Source organism: Geospiza fortis, unplaced genomic scaffold (genome assembly GCF_000277835.1).
Source record: "Geospiza fortis unplaced genomic scaffold, GeoFor_1.0 scaffold396, whole genome shotgun sequence".
NCBI classification, from domain to species: domain Eukaryota; kingdom Metazoa; phylum Chordata; class Aves; order Passeriformes; family Thraupidae; genus Geospiza; species Geospiza fortis.
In genome coordinates this window covers 1,661,744-1,677,812 of record NW_005054345.1, presented here as the reverse complement: position 1 = coordinate 1,677,812, position 16,069 = coordinate 1,661,744, and the positions used below count along the sequence as shown (strand labels likewise).

Sequence of the window (16,069 nt, the reverse complement as noted above, 5' to 3'; positions counted from 1 at the left end):
GAGCCCCACAACCCCGACCCGGCCGAGCCCCGCCACCCTGGCCGAGCCCCACAACCCCGGCCGGGCCAGCCCCGCCGCCGCCTTCCCGCTCTCCCGGGGCGCTTTCGCGGCCCCTCAAGGCGCTCCGGGGACTGCGCTGCCCAACCAGTGGGTCCCGGTACAGCCGGCGGCCCGGCAGCATCCCCCGCACCGGCCCCGACTCCCCGAGATATTTATTGCTTTTTTTCATATTGAGAAATGCCAGATGATCCCCCAGATGTAGGGAAGAGGTTATGCAATGTTAGTTCAATGTCGTACTGTTCCTCACAGTTTTCCATAGGAAGAAACTCTTCTCGTTTTTTAAACATAAAGGCTGGTCAGGAGTGATTCTCAGAGGAGTTGCTACACGTGCATCGAACAATAACAAAACCTTGCAGCTACTGAAAACAGAACGGGCTTCCTATGGATTTTGGACAGTGCTGATCTTAACCTAAGACACTTGGCTAATGTTCAGCTTTTATCTTTCTGGCAGCAGGTTAAAATAATCCAAACAGAAGTTGAGTATCTACGGAAGCAGCCAGCTGGCCCTAACCCAGCCCCCTCGGTCCCACTTGCTGCCCTTCTCAGATTTCATACATAAAGGTTTGCAGTCAGAGCTGGTTATGGCTTGTCATTTATCCTCTCAACTATTTTTTCACAGAAGGATTTGACAGCAATGAGAAAGACTTAGGCTGATCTTTTAGGTGAAAAGGCACAACGGATTCATGACCTCATCAAATAAATACTCTCTTCACCTCTGCTAACCCAGATTCCTTCTTTGCATCAGAAACAAGAATCCCAGACTGGCAGCTGTCAGAACTGTATCTCCATTTACATCATTCACAAGTCTTTGCAGCTTTGCACCAGGAGCTCTCACAGAGAACTTGGATGCTTGGGAAGCATTGGAGATGTCCTGCTCTCAGTCATAGCCATTAAAGTCTTAAGTAATTTTTTTAAACACTGACTTGTACTTGAAGAAATGGGAGCAAGTGAGACTACAGGGCAGAGCATCCCAAAACATGGATGCTGGTTTTGCTTTAGTCCTGTCTTTGCTACAAACATGCTGGGTGGGTGATTTTAAGCATTGTGTGCTTGATCTCTCTTTTACCTATTCCACTATTTTACAGCTTCCATATCTGTAACAGCTGAATATAATGAAATTCATCTCTTTTATAGAATTTTTTCTTGTATGGCAGATATTGACACTGAGGCCAAAACTGGCCATATGAGAATGCCAACAGTAGATTAGTAAAATCCTTAGTATTTGGTGACCTAATCTCAGAAAATATTTCAGAAATCTTAGAGAAAATAATCTCAGAAAGCATTTCAGATCTGTAAGAAAGTATTTTTCCTATATAACAACTCAGCCTTACAGATACTTGCCAAAGAAACTATAGACAGAAAACCTTGCATGTACAGGTCTCAATCAGCTCTGCTGTAACAGGATCAACAGTCTCAACACTATTCCCATAGCACAGTTACATTGTGGTTTTTCTTGGGCTCTCTATGTTTGCAACATGCTGCTTTTCCACTTCTGTTGCTGAAAAGATGTTAGAAAACTAACATGAAATATTCTATGTATTGCACACTAAGATTTTGGGGTGATCTCACCCCCTTATCCATATGCAAGTGTCTGCTACAATGCCTTTGGAGGGAGTGCTGCTCTAGCACAGGGAGACACTTTGGATAGAGGAACATCTGTGTACATCTGGAGTGCAGGCAGTAAAACCAGGCATGATGGTGATTTTCAAAGAAAGGCTGAAATAACTCACTCTACTTCAGCTCATTCCCATGGGCCTGATTCAAAACCTTGTTAAGAAAGCTTCTAAAGGAGTAGCTCAAAATCCACTAGAAAGAGTCAGTCCCCTTCCCTTGCTGTAGGTGGGCTTTGGAGCAGGTCCTGCCACCCAAAGACTGAAGTGACCCTGAAACCAGCTCAGGGGTTTCTGTGGCTGCATCTTTCTGAGTCCAGACACAACTGATACCTGCACTTCAGGGCCTCACAGCACAGGAGTGCTACAAAAGGCACAGTCTCAAGAGGTAAACTGAAGTTTCAGGAGTTACTGAATGCTTCTCAGTGATTACAGTGCTCCCAATAAACAGAATCACTTTCAAAATATCTCATCTCTGTTATCTATTATTCCCCACACACATTCTCACAGGACACACACACACAGATAGAAAAACATTCACAGAAGGAGAAGTTTCTCCTTCAAAATCAACAGGTTAACTGAATTTGTTACAGTGAGTATCCTTGCTAAAAGCTACAGCTGAAAGGCAGGCTGCTGCTGCAGGTTGTCTGACAAGCCAGCTTTAAAAAAAATAGAAAAACTCACCTTTGCTGTCAGAAATTAGATGAATGGAGAAGAACATTTCTCTTGCCCCCACAGGCTCTCTCAGCTCATGCCATGTCAGTAACATGCACTGAGCTCAGAGTGAGTCTCCCCTTTCCAAGCCAGATCCTTTCCAGATGTGAGCTGCAGAACTGGAGAGAGTAACAGGCAACCCTCTACCAGTGAGAGCTTCCTGCACTTCCCAGCGAAATCGGAGAGGAATTTTCCAAAGTCACCATATAGGAAAATGTGAGTAGGAAAGAGGAAGCAGCTATGGCCTGAATATAAAGACTTGGGAAATAAACAATCTCCCATTACTTTTGTCAACACAGTTTGTAAGATCTGTGAGCAAAGCCAAGAGCCAGCATGCAGGAATTGGCAGAAGAGAGGCAGAGACAGTGTGTGTGCTTCTGCATTTCACTGCAGGACACTGGAGCTGCACCGTTACTACATCTTTGAGTTTAGCTGTATTCAACCCAAATCTCAATTCCAGGTGGGAATGTCCTCCCATTCTCTGGGGGTCTGGTTCAAATTAACTAGGAACAGATAGATCAGCAGGTTTTCCTGCATTTTATCTCCTTCCCCTTTAACTCTCCTTCCTTTTCAACACATTAACTGATCTTTGGGGACCAGGGATCAATAGGCTGAAACTACAAATGTCTTACAGGAAAGTCCCCAAATGTGCTGTGACACCCCACCCACTCAATCTCTTCTTTATCTTCTATGCCCTGCATTACAGCACTAACATCAGAACTTTCCACCACTTACACACACACACAGACAGCCCAGAAGCCTCACATTTCTTATTTCCCCATTCTTGGTGAAAGAACAGGAAGATATATTTGCTGACAGTATGCTCCAAGTGCAGCAATATTCCCAAGAAAGCAACACAGCTTTTTTTTCCCTGACAGCAGTTACTATATTAAATATAAAGCCACCTGTTTTGTGAGTGCCCTGCAGTGCTCCATACAGTACCTCCACAAAACCTGCAGAAGATTTGTCCTCACCAACAACACGACCTTCTTGCTGAATTCCAAAGAAGGGACACTGATTCTTTCCTCTCCACTCCAGCTGAACTGAAGTCTAAAGCAATTAAGTTATTTCCTCCCTCTCTTCATCCAGGCTTATATCAACTGGAACTGATCCCCCTGTGTGCCACGTGGAAGCTTGAAAAGTTAGAGTAGGAAGTGTGTTTTTACTGAAACCAAAATAAAAACAAAACAAAGCTGGCTGCTTTTTCCTGGTGACTCAGAGATCCAGGACACATTTGCCTGCTCCCCTGTCTGTACTACAATACCCTGAGTCCATAAAACAAAATGTGCACATTTTTTTCAGGGAGGAGGAGTACGGGGATTACCTCACTCACTATGGAGGCCAGAGCAGCCCACAAGAGAGAGGAAGTGACCAGCATTCAACCTTCCCCAAAAGTGCATTTTTATCTGTGTTTTTGCTGTAGAAGTATAGTAATTTGTTGTCAGGTACCACCTAGAGGAAGTACAGGGCATTATAAAAAAGGGGCATTGTGCCTCCTTTAGTGAGGAAACAGAGGCACACAAGAGTCAGACACCAGAAATCCCATGTGCAAAGGTAATGCACCCTCACACTGTGATACAAATTATTCGTACAGATTTTTTTCCTCCAAGTTTTCACTTCTCCCACATCTTACTCTCCTACACCAACATACCCCAGACTCACAATCTCCCTTCTTCAGGCCCAGTGCTGCATTTCCATTATCCACAGAAATTCTCAGGAAAACCAGAGCTGGAGTCAAACCTGTCTAAAACAGTTCTGACACACCACTAAGCCAAAGGCTATGCCCTGCCATGGCACATGGACTCAGCAGCTACTGGTTTTATTCTGGACCTGTCAGAACAAAGAATTTCCATGCAACACTCACAGCACAGAATGAGCTGAGGGAGACATTTCCAGTCAAACTTGAGTCTTCGTGCTCTTGCATGTTCCTGAGTGGTGGCTGCAGCCTGTGTGAAGAAACATTTCCAGGTTTAAAAACTGAAGCTGAAGACTCAGTTTAAACTTTGGTATGATTATTTCTTCAGACCACACAGATGGCAGAGAACCAGGTCCTTGGGCAAACAGCTGCTGGGGCAGCTGTGACAGACAGTGTGTGCCACAAGAGTGCTTTGCCATGGGCCTGGCACAGAGCAGCCTGTGCAGGACACAACCTCCTGCACTGCCCAGCAGTAAAAAGCCCCTGTGCTGGTCAAGGACAGGCTTGGCAACCTTGAGCTCTCAGATTTCAAAGAAACTCTTGCAGACTTTAGCATTGTCCAGGGCCAAGCTGCACTATGCAGGATATTCCACGTGAGACCTGCTCAGTTCTGCAACTACTGCCACTGTCCTAAACAGGCTACATTTAATTGTGATATAATAAACCCAAATAACAGACACACCAATCAGCAACATGGCACAGAACAAAAGATATAAGCAGATCTACTGAAACACAGGCTCCAACAACAGTGGTTCTCCAGGCATCAGCTCAATTGTGATCTGCCTGGAGTGAGCCAGCAGGCATTCTGGAGGTTTTAGTTGTATCTTAAAAGGCAACAAAATGTTATTTACTCCTACCTTTATTTATCTGATTAAGACTCTACAGAAATACTGACATTCCTGAAGTGTTCACTGCTATGTGCTGGTATTGTGCCTTTATATGAAAGGAGAGAAAAAAAATTAAAATTCTTCTAAGTAACTTGCAGTCATTTTGCTTCAAAAAATGAATAATCAAAACACAAGGAATAAAAGGGGGCTTTGTCTCCAAAGCAGGAAGTATTTTTCAAACCTAAGAATTCACAACATTGCCTAACTATGAGCCTATTGGCATCTGTGTCTTGATCCAAAGGAACTCTGAGATGTCTGCTCTCCCAGAGGACACATACAGTTAAAAAAAAAAATTAAAGATCCATGACTGCTTTTAATCTACCTGAAATATGGGATACAGACACAGCATATTTTGAACTTGTTTTATATTATCCATGTTCCTTTTAGCCTGCTGCAGCATTATTAGGATGTTTCTGTTCCTGTATCACAGCATATAACTAACATTTCCCAGAAAACCCACCCTGGGCCATACAAAGCCATCTGCTTTCAAGTTAGCAACAAATTCTTCTTAGAGATACAGGCTACAGAACAGCTCACACTGTCACTCCAACAAATTACACTGCTGTTTATTTAAGTAATAAAGGCATTTGTTCCTAACAGTTGGGGCTTTTTCCAGCATTTGTTCTCCACATGTGGTTTGCTTCCTCAAGTGTTGATTTTTCATAGTTAAGAGACTTTTCCCTGCCTTTTATCCACCAGGCTAATTGCATTCTTAGCCTTTTCTGCCTCACGAGAGCTGACAGGCAGTGCTCTCGGTGCTCTGCAGAGCAGGAAGCCATGGATTTCCTGTTCCAAGGAGGTAAGAGTTGAATCTGACCTCAGATGAATTGGACATATGGGAAATGGACAAAACCTTGTGACTATCTGCAGGTTTTTTTCTATCCTAAGAGGGAAGATGTAGTCAAGGCCCTTTATCCCATCCTCCTGCATCCTGAAATGATCTATTGCCCAAAAATCCAGCTCTTTGACCCAGCTGCCACAGACTGTGCTCAGCTGTTTACAGTCTCCTGACTCTGCTGCTTTCCAGAGGGATCCCACACTGTACCAGGGTGTGCTGTACACAGGCAGAGCCTCCACAATGCCACCTGCCAGACTGTGTCACACACATACATTTTCAAAAGTAAGTGTATTCTTCTGCACTGAACCTAGTTCTTATCAGGCAAAGCATCAGGGCTGAAAAGACAAAACTCAAGTAAAAGTTTAAAAATAAAATCTGTGCTCCAAAACCAAAGCATTCACTCAAATTTTTGCAAGCCAGATCTGCTGAGTCAGGTATCAACTCTGCTCAGTGGCTCCAACTCTGACAAATCATGTCATGCTTCTCTTGCTTTTTTCATTATTGTGAAAATTCCAATAAGCAAGAATTACATATATTTTGCAAAAGAAAATAAGGGTAAGATATACCTGCCAACCTGACAACACCTCTGGCTGTCACACTTATTATAGCTGGGAAAAAACCCAAACCAAGAGCTGGCAAGGGGTATTCACCAGAGCCCACAAAGGAAGAACAACCCTCCCAAGCATTTTAATGTCTAAAGCTGAGATTGCCCCTCATGTGACCTGGGAGTCTGAGAACACCAAACCCTCTGCCTACAAGATTCCAAATTATTTTTTTTCTTTACACAAGGCCTTTGAAATCAAAATTAAAGCACTGCTATGTTGTGACTGGCCACCTTTTGGTAGCTCTAGCTTCCTTTCTAATTCTGCCCCCAAGGAATCCAGTTAACATAACACAATTGCAGTAACATAAACTTCTTTAAAAAGGCTGATCTAAAGCTATAGGGGATTTTAGCTGGAGAAGAAGAACTTAATGCTGCTTGGCCAACAGAGCATTAGGGAGTGAGAAAGAAAATCTTTGTAGCAAGATTTCTAAAATGGTACAGACTTAGGTAATGCTTTGAGTTATGCAAAAAATGAGTAACAGGACTTCATAATGTCAGAAGCTGCTTTGCACCACAGAGTTTTTCCTCATGAAAGTAAATTATTTCTATCCACTTTAACATTTATTTATTTAAAGTTGTCATATTATAAGACTGCATGGAGGATTTGGGATTTTTAGAAAAAGACACCTTCCTCACTCCCAGAAAAATCAGAGGAAGTATTATATAAAAAATTAAGCAAGATATAACACAAAGAAGGTGATGAATGTGAAGAAGCAATACAGCACAGATGTCAAAAGAAGATATTAGCAGGTAAATGGGGTGAATACATGACTTTGTCCTTTACTCCATCTCCTTAAATCCTGCAGGAGAAACACCAGCCTGACCAGTCCTCTCAGCTGCAGGCTGTGCTAACCTTTGCACTACTCCCTCTACCTACTGCTGATGGGAATGGAAGGTTTAATCTGGGATTTTTCTGTTTTAACAGCATCACAGATGCTCAAACCTGAAAGCCCCAGGCCTGTGCAAACCCAGATTTTTCTGAGGGAGAAATCAGGGCTTTAGCCTTGGACATTATTCCTCTTGGTAGTAAACAAACTCCAAAGTTATTTTGTTACCTTTTTTCCCCTTCATAGTTCCGAGCAACTTTCCCCCCTTAAAGAACTTAACTAATTCTGCAGCTGAGCAATATTACTTGAACTATTACCTATGTTACCTTGTTTACCTTTCAAAATGAATTTGGCCAACAGTGGCCAAAAGTATGTTGTTTGTGTGCTTAAAATTCTTGAAAAAGACATGTTCTTAGCTTGCATAACAGAGTTCTTCTGGTAGTATCAGTAATTCAAGAGGAGGAACAAATTGTTTTCTGGACAGAATTACTGCTGCAATCCTGTAAGTCCCCTTTGTTTTAACCCACAAGCCAAATGGCAAGAACTTAGGAAAAAGCAGTGAGTACAATAGCAAGTGTTATTTTACAGGGAGTTAAACACTGCTTTCATTTGAGAGATATGACTCCTATCGATTCCAATCCTTTAGATAAGTCAATAAACAATGCACGGGAGGAAACTGTTCATGTGACCAGATTGTACTTTTAAAAGTTTACAGTGGAGCAATGCCATATTTGTCCTAATTAACAGAAAACTAATGCCTTGGAAAAGATGATGAAAGTGGGGTCACAAATGTTGATTCATCCAGATATTAAAACCCAGGCCTGACCACTGAGTTCCTGGGAGTAAAAGACAGCTGAAATTCAGTACAAATGAACTGATGCATAAAGAAAATTTAAAATATTTCCATTTCCCAGTGCACAAATAAGCACTGAGTATGAAAGGAATGAGCCCCCAGTTTTAAGAGATCTAAGAAAACACCACCTCAAAACAAGAAGTGGTCAGAAAAGCAACTGGAGAAAGAAAAATATAGGCAGAAAATGCTCTTGTATCTTGAAAACTTTTAGCAGGACAATTGGAATGCTGCATACAGGAAGGATACCTGGATGGACAGAAGGTTACAAGGGTCTCTGCATGTGACACAGTTACAGAATAATCTCTCTGTTAGCTGAGAAGCCTGAAGGTGACAGGACAAGAATATACACCAGGAGTGCTCTGAAGCTGCTCACTGTTCTTCCAGTAAAACACAAAGCCTCTCAAAAAAGCCCCCAGAAATTTAGAGGTATAAAACTGCAATGTAGAGGATAGAAAATGAGTGAGTTTAATTCTAGATGATGTGTAGGTACAGAAACTCATGATCCATGCTAAAAAAAGCTGTCCAAGGATTCCGAAAGGGACTGGAAAAACTCATGAAAGACAATCCAGATATATTCACTTCTGGCTCAAATTGGTGAGCTGGGAAAAAAAAAGACAATCAGTGGCAGTTAGGAAAGTACTCTGAGTAAACAGATGAATGGCCATCTTTCCTCTTCCTTCCAAGGTACCAACAGGGAGAAAACCCAGGGGGCCAGAAGGATTTTTGGTGTGATGTAGCAGAGTCATTCTAACTGCTCAGCAATCTGTAACCATTCCCAACAGGAGGCAGAATGATTGGCTTGAATTTGCTCTTTTTTATTATTACTTTAGTTAAGCCAGGGAAGTGAAAGCTTCAGTGTAAGTTCCTCAGCCATAGCCCAAGTATGTGAGGATGTGAGATGTGTCTCCTGGACTGAGATGAAGTTTATGGATGAAGTTTTTAGTGCCTGAGGAGGAAAACGTGGATGCCTGCAGGTGTCCTTTGTGACAACCTGAATAAAATACTCAGTTCAGTACATTAACATGAAATCCACGTTTATAAATCTGAGCAAGACACACAGAAGAACAGGAAAAGTATATTTAATTTTCTATTAAACTTCCAACCAGAATACATTTTCCCAAAACAGAACTTAAAGCTTTTACATAACTGACAAGAATTTCATCATGATCAACACCAGTTTTTACCAGGAGAAAACAGTTAACATATTGGTTATCTTCCCTCTCTGCTCTCCTGGCAAATCTAATCTGTTTTCAAGGTGAAGTATTATCAAATCCTGTGAACCTCAAAGCAGCATTCTAGTTCCTGCTTAATTCTGGATATTTTGTTTATTTTTTAATTCCAAAGTAGTCATAAGAAAAGTATTTTATAGCAAATTCCTATTCTAAAAAAATGTTAGAGATCCCCTTTACAAGATCATTTTAATGTAAGCAGCAGCAAATTGGAGAGAATGGAAGTCAGAAAGCATTTGTATGATCTGCTATTACAGCCTTTATAAAATGCAACTCATTTCATTGATATGCCAAACTATTTATAACTTTCCTCTCTTCCTTCCCAACTAATCTCAACAACAGTAACCAGCCTAATTCAGCTCTAATTTTTACAAATTGTCCATATTGATTAGAACAAAAGCTGTCACAAAGCCCCACCATGTACCATTTGTAAGTGTTAGTGCCTCAAGCTCAGCCATAGAGAAACTGATGGAAATTGTTAAGAGATTTAAGGTCTCTAACCACAGAATTTAGGTGAGAGAGGTCCAATCAAACCCAGCTTGTGCCATATTACTGATAATGTCTAGTTTAATTCTACTTTTTCGTCAAGAATATCAAGTACTGACTATTTACTCTACTGAGCTCAAAGTTTAGCTTTGCCTGGCTGAAGCTGTAGATTCTGAAGTTTCATTGCCATGCCCATGTTCCCAGAAATCTTCAATTTGCCTTGAAAGAATGCCTGAAAAGAAAGAGAAATTCTGTGAAATGCAATAAAACATATTATCCCAAATGCACCCCTCCAGACAGTTATGGGGTATTATGGATGAGCAGTTTGGTATTTCCAACAGTTCTGGCACCTCACATCCAGCAATAGATGCATTGTCTGACTGCAGAACAGCAAATTAAGGAAGTTGTATTCTTATTGTATTTTTGATACCTAAAGAGAATAAACTTGCTTGTTTCTCAGCTTATCACAGCCATGGGTCTGTACCTGGAGCAGGCAGAACAGCCCATGGTTGGGTGGTGACTGCTCATAGCAGACAAGGTCATTATTTCAATTGCATGCAATAAAGCCACAGTGACAGTAGGTGCCACAACTGATTTCTTAGCTCAATCCTCCTCAGCCTTAACTGGCTTTGTTCCTGATCAATTCAATTTTACAAATGTCTGTTTGTAAAGCATTTGGATTTTTTCCTCCAGATCTTATAAGGAGATAAACTGCATGCACCAAAATATCCAAAATGTAGATGCAAAGCTGGAGTTGGTTCTGAATTTTCTACATGGATATTACAACATTTCTATAATGTGTTTTATCTTAAAACTTCTCCTAGACACATTTCAGTTTGCAAAATTTACCCCATGATTACCAGACCAAAATCTTGAAGCAGTTACCCAGAGCATTTCAAATCTGGAAGCACAGAACAGCAACTTAAAATTAACTTAAACACCTGGTTTACTTGTACACTATGACTGCTTTTGGTGCACAGAGGAATAAAAAAAACCCAAATTAAACAAACCAACCAAACAAAAACCCCCCAAACTCACCACCCAACAATAAAAAATGACAGGCATTTAGTGGATGCTCACCTCAATTTCTACTTTTCAGCATCAAGGTGACTCCTAACACTAATGTCAGCTATGAGGGTAAAGCCCTCCAAAGAGAGGCCCACATTCCTTCTTTCTCATGGCATTTTGCAAAAACTGGATTGCTCCTCTTCTCTGCCAACCAAGCACTATTATATCTCCTTCTGGGATATAACACAGGACACATCCCTGCAGGATATCTGACACACATCCCTGTCCTTCTTGATCAATCTCACTTTGGATGATTTGTTCAGAGCACACCAGGAGCTGTTATTTTTCAGATCAGCCATGGCAGTTTTGGATGAAAACATTCAAATGATTTCAACTTAAACACATGCAAAACAAACCAACCAGTTCCCTGATCAGGTCATCTTTGCTGTACTTACTGTCTGAGGGTTCATTTTGCCAGTCATGAGTGCCAGCAGATCAGTGTCAGCCATTGTGATTGTACAATCTGCCTTCTTATCTGCAAGACAGGAGAAGAATGAAGATTCAAACTCAGAAATGAAACACTTATAGGAGCTACAACTGTGTGGAGCATCCCTTCAGACCACAGGTCAGCAAATGATACCTGAAGTATGTACAAGCAAGAGCCATTAAAACAATACCAGCAAGAGGCAGCTGGGCCACCTTGTAGCACAGAGCATCCCAACACTGAAGAAAGATGGGCCTGCCTGAAAAGCTAAGCAAATTAATTCATTGAAAATCAATAATAATTACCTGTATCCAGACAGAATGTTCATTGCAAGCACTGATAATAATTTTTCAGCTTTATCAAGCTTGTACTTGCTAGTATGAAGATCAGCTTGGAATAGAGGAGTTTTCCCCTGTGACACTGTCTTAAGACATTCATTACTGACATTTCAGGCATTTCCTGCCCTCTCCTTCCATGGGAACAACATGTGCATTCTGAAAGCACTCAATTGAATTAATTCAAGTACAGAAGTTTCGAGGATCTTCTTACTAAAGTAAGCTGGAAAATCATTTTAATAAACTCTGATATAAATACTGATGTGTAAACCAAAGGGCTAAAATCTGCACACATATTTTCCTACAGTCATCTTATTATTAGACTGACATCTTTGATAAATTGTTGCCCATGCAACAGAAGACTGTGGTCTTCTTTTTCTAATAACATAACAATGAATTTCTGAATAAAATCCCCATCATGTTTTTAATTAAAAGTTTGTGATGCAGGTTCATGGATATATCAGATTTTGATTACTGCCTCTTGCGGTTTGTTTTTTTTTCCTTTTCAATACTTGTGTGTGTGACTTCAGATTTGTGACAAGACATTTTCATGGCAAGGGTACAAATCTTGTGTTCTCAATATTTTATGGGGCTCCCCAACACCACCCAGTCTGTTTCTTATTTCAAAATGGAACTTGAAGTTTATATCAGCTGGTACAGCACTGAAACCAAGCAAGTTTTGTTGCTTAACTACCTGCAGAGGAGAAGTAACTTGACAAGGCAGACCAGGTTACTGCTTACCAGTGTCTCCAGCAAAGCAACTGAAGAAACAGCTACAAATTACATTCATTGGCCAAAATTTTAAGAGGTGAGAGCAACAAAATCCCCGAGGTTTGATTTTCACTTTTTTTTTCCCATTCTGATTCCTGTGAAATCATATGACAGATCTGCCTGTAGCCTCTGAGAAAACACACTGTTATCTCCAGACAGATTCAGAGTAGAAACTGTTCAGTTCTTGGTCTGAAACACCATGGATTAAAAGTGTCAGTAATAAGAAAGTTTAAAATTAAGGTAGCTCTACATCAATTTTGCTCAAGGTCACTACAGCCTGGACAGAATATGAGTTCTGTATTCATTAGTTTTATGTGTGTTCTGCAATGACATAATAAAACAGCACTGACCTGAATTAACTGCCACAGAGCCTTTACCATTTTTCACATCTACTATCCAAGTTGCTTCTTTCCCACCAGGACCATCCTTTACTTTGAAGGCAAAGATTCCACCAATTTTCTTAACAAATTGCTCTCCTTCCTATAATGAACACAGAATGAGAAAGTAATTTACTTCAACATAATTTTCAGTTAGTCTTAATTTAACAAAAGTAATTTAAAAACCTTCACCATTTTTACTAATATAAAAATATCTATTCTTCCCACTATGCATCATTTAAACAACCCATCAAAAAAATCTAAACAAACAAAAAACTCCAACTATGACTATCTATATTGAAATCTATTAAACTAAGAAGAATAGCCCTAATAGCCTTGTCCTGACATAAGTTTGACAAAATGCAATTTGTTCTTCTAAATCACACTTAAAGAGCAAGCACCCAACACCAAACACAAAGTTTCTTTGGTTAGTTAGCAAGTCCCTCACCTACAATCTAAACTTGCCTCCACTGAAATATCCTTATGCAGGTAGGAACTACCTAGAAAAAAGGTAACTTAAAATCATGGCACAGTGTAAAATGTTTCTTTTACAAACAATTGTAAAAATTCTTTTGCAAAGAATTGTAAAAATTACAAAATCCAAATCTATAGCATTTGTTTCAATGAGCAGTCCTGAAGAAATGGCGGATGCTAATACATTCCCAACAGGTTTCACACACATTCTGTTATCAATTAAAATCCTGTTGTAGGTAAAAGAAGTATTCAGATACCTCTTGGAGCTTCTTTTCAATCTCTTTGAAGACCAGGTGTGCTTTAAATCCATCAACAGCTGCACTGAGAGGCACAGCTGCAATACGGCCGTTGCTGAAACAAAAACCCCATTAATTTAAACACTCTCAGTCACTTTTCAACATCTTCAAATGATCACCAACAGGCCTAACACCAGCAAGAAACATTTCATTAGTACAAAGCAACTCTGCTATCAAAGTGAAGCTTGCTCTCTTGATAGCCTGAATTACAATCACTCCAGATATCTGGGTGTCCTGTGTGTATGAACTGAAGATTAATTTTACAATGGAAGTAAATTATTAATCTTATTCCTGATACTCTGGAGAAATCACCCTGCATGGCCTGATAGCAACATGGAACCCAGTTCTTGATTCCTGCAGGGGCACACAGAGCTAAAGTACAGAGAAATGTCCAAAGAAATGGCAATTCAAGCAGCAGGAGGAGCAGGTTCACTGCTATTACCATCTCTTGGCAGCAGAGCCCAGAACTGTGGTCAGGGCTGATACTGCTAAAGTGACAGAATTGCTCAGGAAATGCTGCTGGAAGTTACTGGGGTGGTAGTGACACTGCCCTGCAGATGTGTGACAGGGTAGCCAGAGTGGGCACTGTCTTGTCTGAAGGAGACACATCCATTTTGCTAATAAACCAAGGCTGTACTAACAAGATGGAAACGGTAAGGTTCAGAAAAAGCCATCAAACAAAAAGCAGAACTGTTTCAAAAACTAATGCAAAACTGGTAAGTCCTGCTGCCTTGATTCACATTCTTACCAGCTATTACTAAAGCCACAGGCTTGATCTGGAACCAGTGACTAACTAGTATAGGAAACTGGTGTGAAGGATCTCCCTAAACATGGAGTTTCACCACCTTTCCCTTAATTTCACAATGCACATCATCACTCAGTTACATAAGGGGTGTCTGAGCACATCAGCCACTCTGTTCCATTCCAAAGTCTGACACACATTGGTGCAACTCCCTGTGTCAGGGATCTCCCACACAGAGCCTTTGGGAGAACTAAGGGGCTTTAAGCTTCTCTAGGATAAGATGAAATGAGTGTTGCTAACATTTCTCTGGGTTGAGGTGTACTTGAGACAGTATTTTAAAAATCCTGAACACCAGTGAAGGTGAAATGAGCTATAGTAAATTAGACTTAAGTTTCTTCAGGAGAAATATTATCTGTACATGAAAAGCTCTCCCTGACAGGAAGGATTACTTCTAGCAGCACCTCAAGGCTGATGATATAAAAATAGCAACATTTTCAATACAGTGACAGTATTTTTAAAGACAAAGCTCAAAGCAATGGGAAAAGGTGTACTCCCTGTAACAGTCTTTTCCTTTCAGATGTAAAACTGTACCAAAAACCACTGAGAAGTTACGTGAACATGTTGGAAGAGAATCCATGAGAAGACATATTTTTCCTCACATGGTACAACCTCTTATGGATTAAAAAAGAGACAGAATTATCACTCCTGACACTACAAAAAATCACTGCTGAAGCCCTTCAAAGTTCAGTGGCTTCTCTCATCACCTCTTCCACAGGTTATATTGCCACCTCCCAGGAACTGCACAGGTTTAGCTGAAACAGATGCTAGAAATATCAGCTGGGACAGAGGGAGGAGTGTGTTTCTTTCTGAAAGGTCAGTGTATGATAAATTCTGCTGTTCATAGGTTTTCAGAGAAAACAAAGCACTGGGATCATGCTTTAAAAGCCATAATACCCACAATAACCACGTCAACCTTTCTAAGGAAAGCTGAAAATGAACATGTAAAGGGAACTGTATTGTAAGTCTCCCCTGAAATACCAGAATATAAAATACAAGTGTTTTCTCTCAATTCCTGTCCATTCGAGCATTGAGCTACAGCAGAGTGTAGACACCTTCGTATCAGTGTTCTCCCTCTCTGAAATAGGCTACAATTGCAAGTGCACAATCTGTAGCCAGTAACACCCCAGAAGTCTAAGGAATTACAGTATCACATGAAACAGGGCTGAAAGCAATCCTTCCCAGAGCTAAACCACCATCAATTTTAGTAATGAAAGCAGTCATTTCTCTGTTCCCATGAATGTCTCGCTGGCACTGGCAGATACTTAGTTTCAATTCGTTACTTTTAATGTGTCCTGTTTTATTCTTGGAATGTTTTTTTTTGGTGGCTTTTTTCCTCGGAACATCGCTCTTCCTCACTGAGGAATGGCTCCACATGAGCCACTTCTACAAGCCGGTGTGAGCTTTCCAATAACTCTCAGTGCTCAATGTGACACGAGAGTGTGTGAATTTTAACCTCAGTACAGACGTGCAGTGCTGCAGGGACACAGGAGTGTTTAATTTACAGGGCAATCACCCCCTTGAGCAGCGGCAATAACTCCAAAAGAACGAAGCTGTGAGGGCGCAGGCAGCAGGACAGCCAGGCTGGGCCGGCAGCGCTCTGTCCCCGCGCTCCGTGCAGCCCCAGCCGAGCGCTCCGGAAGGCCTGGCGGTGCAGCCGCGGTTCTCCCCGTGCCGGGCGAGCCCCCGGCGTGTGTCAGCCCCGGCTCACCTGCTGTCCC

The 16,069-nt window shown here is 41.2% G+C and overlaps 2 protein-coding genes across 2 annotated transcripts in view; both read right to left on the bottom strand.

The window, feature by feature from the left end:
• PODN (podocan) overlaps positions 1–181 on the bottom strand; it is a 20,675-nt gene extending 20,494 nt beyond the window's left edge. The window contains exon 1 of the mRNA XM_031058542.1: positions 53–181. Within this exon, the coding sequence (XP_030914402.1) occupies positions 53–181 (129 nt within the window). The remainder of the gene's footprint in view (positions 1–52) is intronic.
• Positions 182–9,148: 8,967 nt separating this feature from the next.
• The window catches only part of SCP2 (sterol carrier protein 2), a 19,781-nt gene continuing 12,860 nt past the window's right edge, over positions 9,149–16,069 (bottom strand). The window contains exons 13-17 of the mRNA XM_014307804.1: positions 15,865–16,062; positions 13,511–13,611; positions 12,753–12,882; positions 11,268–11,347; positions 9,149–10,036 (exon numbers count right to left, since the gene is read on the bottom strand). Of these exons, the coding sequence (XP_014163279.1) occupies positions 9,941–10,036; positions 11,268–11,347; positions 12,753–12,882; positions 13,511–13,611; positions 15,865–16,062 (605 nt within the window). The 3' untranslated portion in view covers positions 9,149–9,940. The remainder of the gene's footprint in view (positions 10,037–11,267; positions 11,348–12,752; positions 12,883–13,510; positions 13,612–15,864; positions 16,063–16,069) is intronic.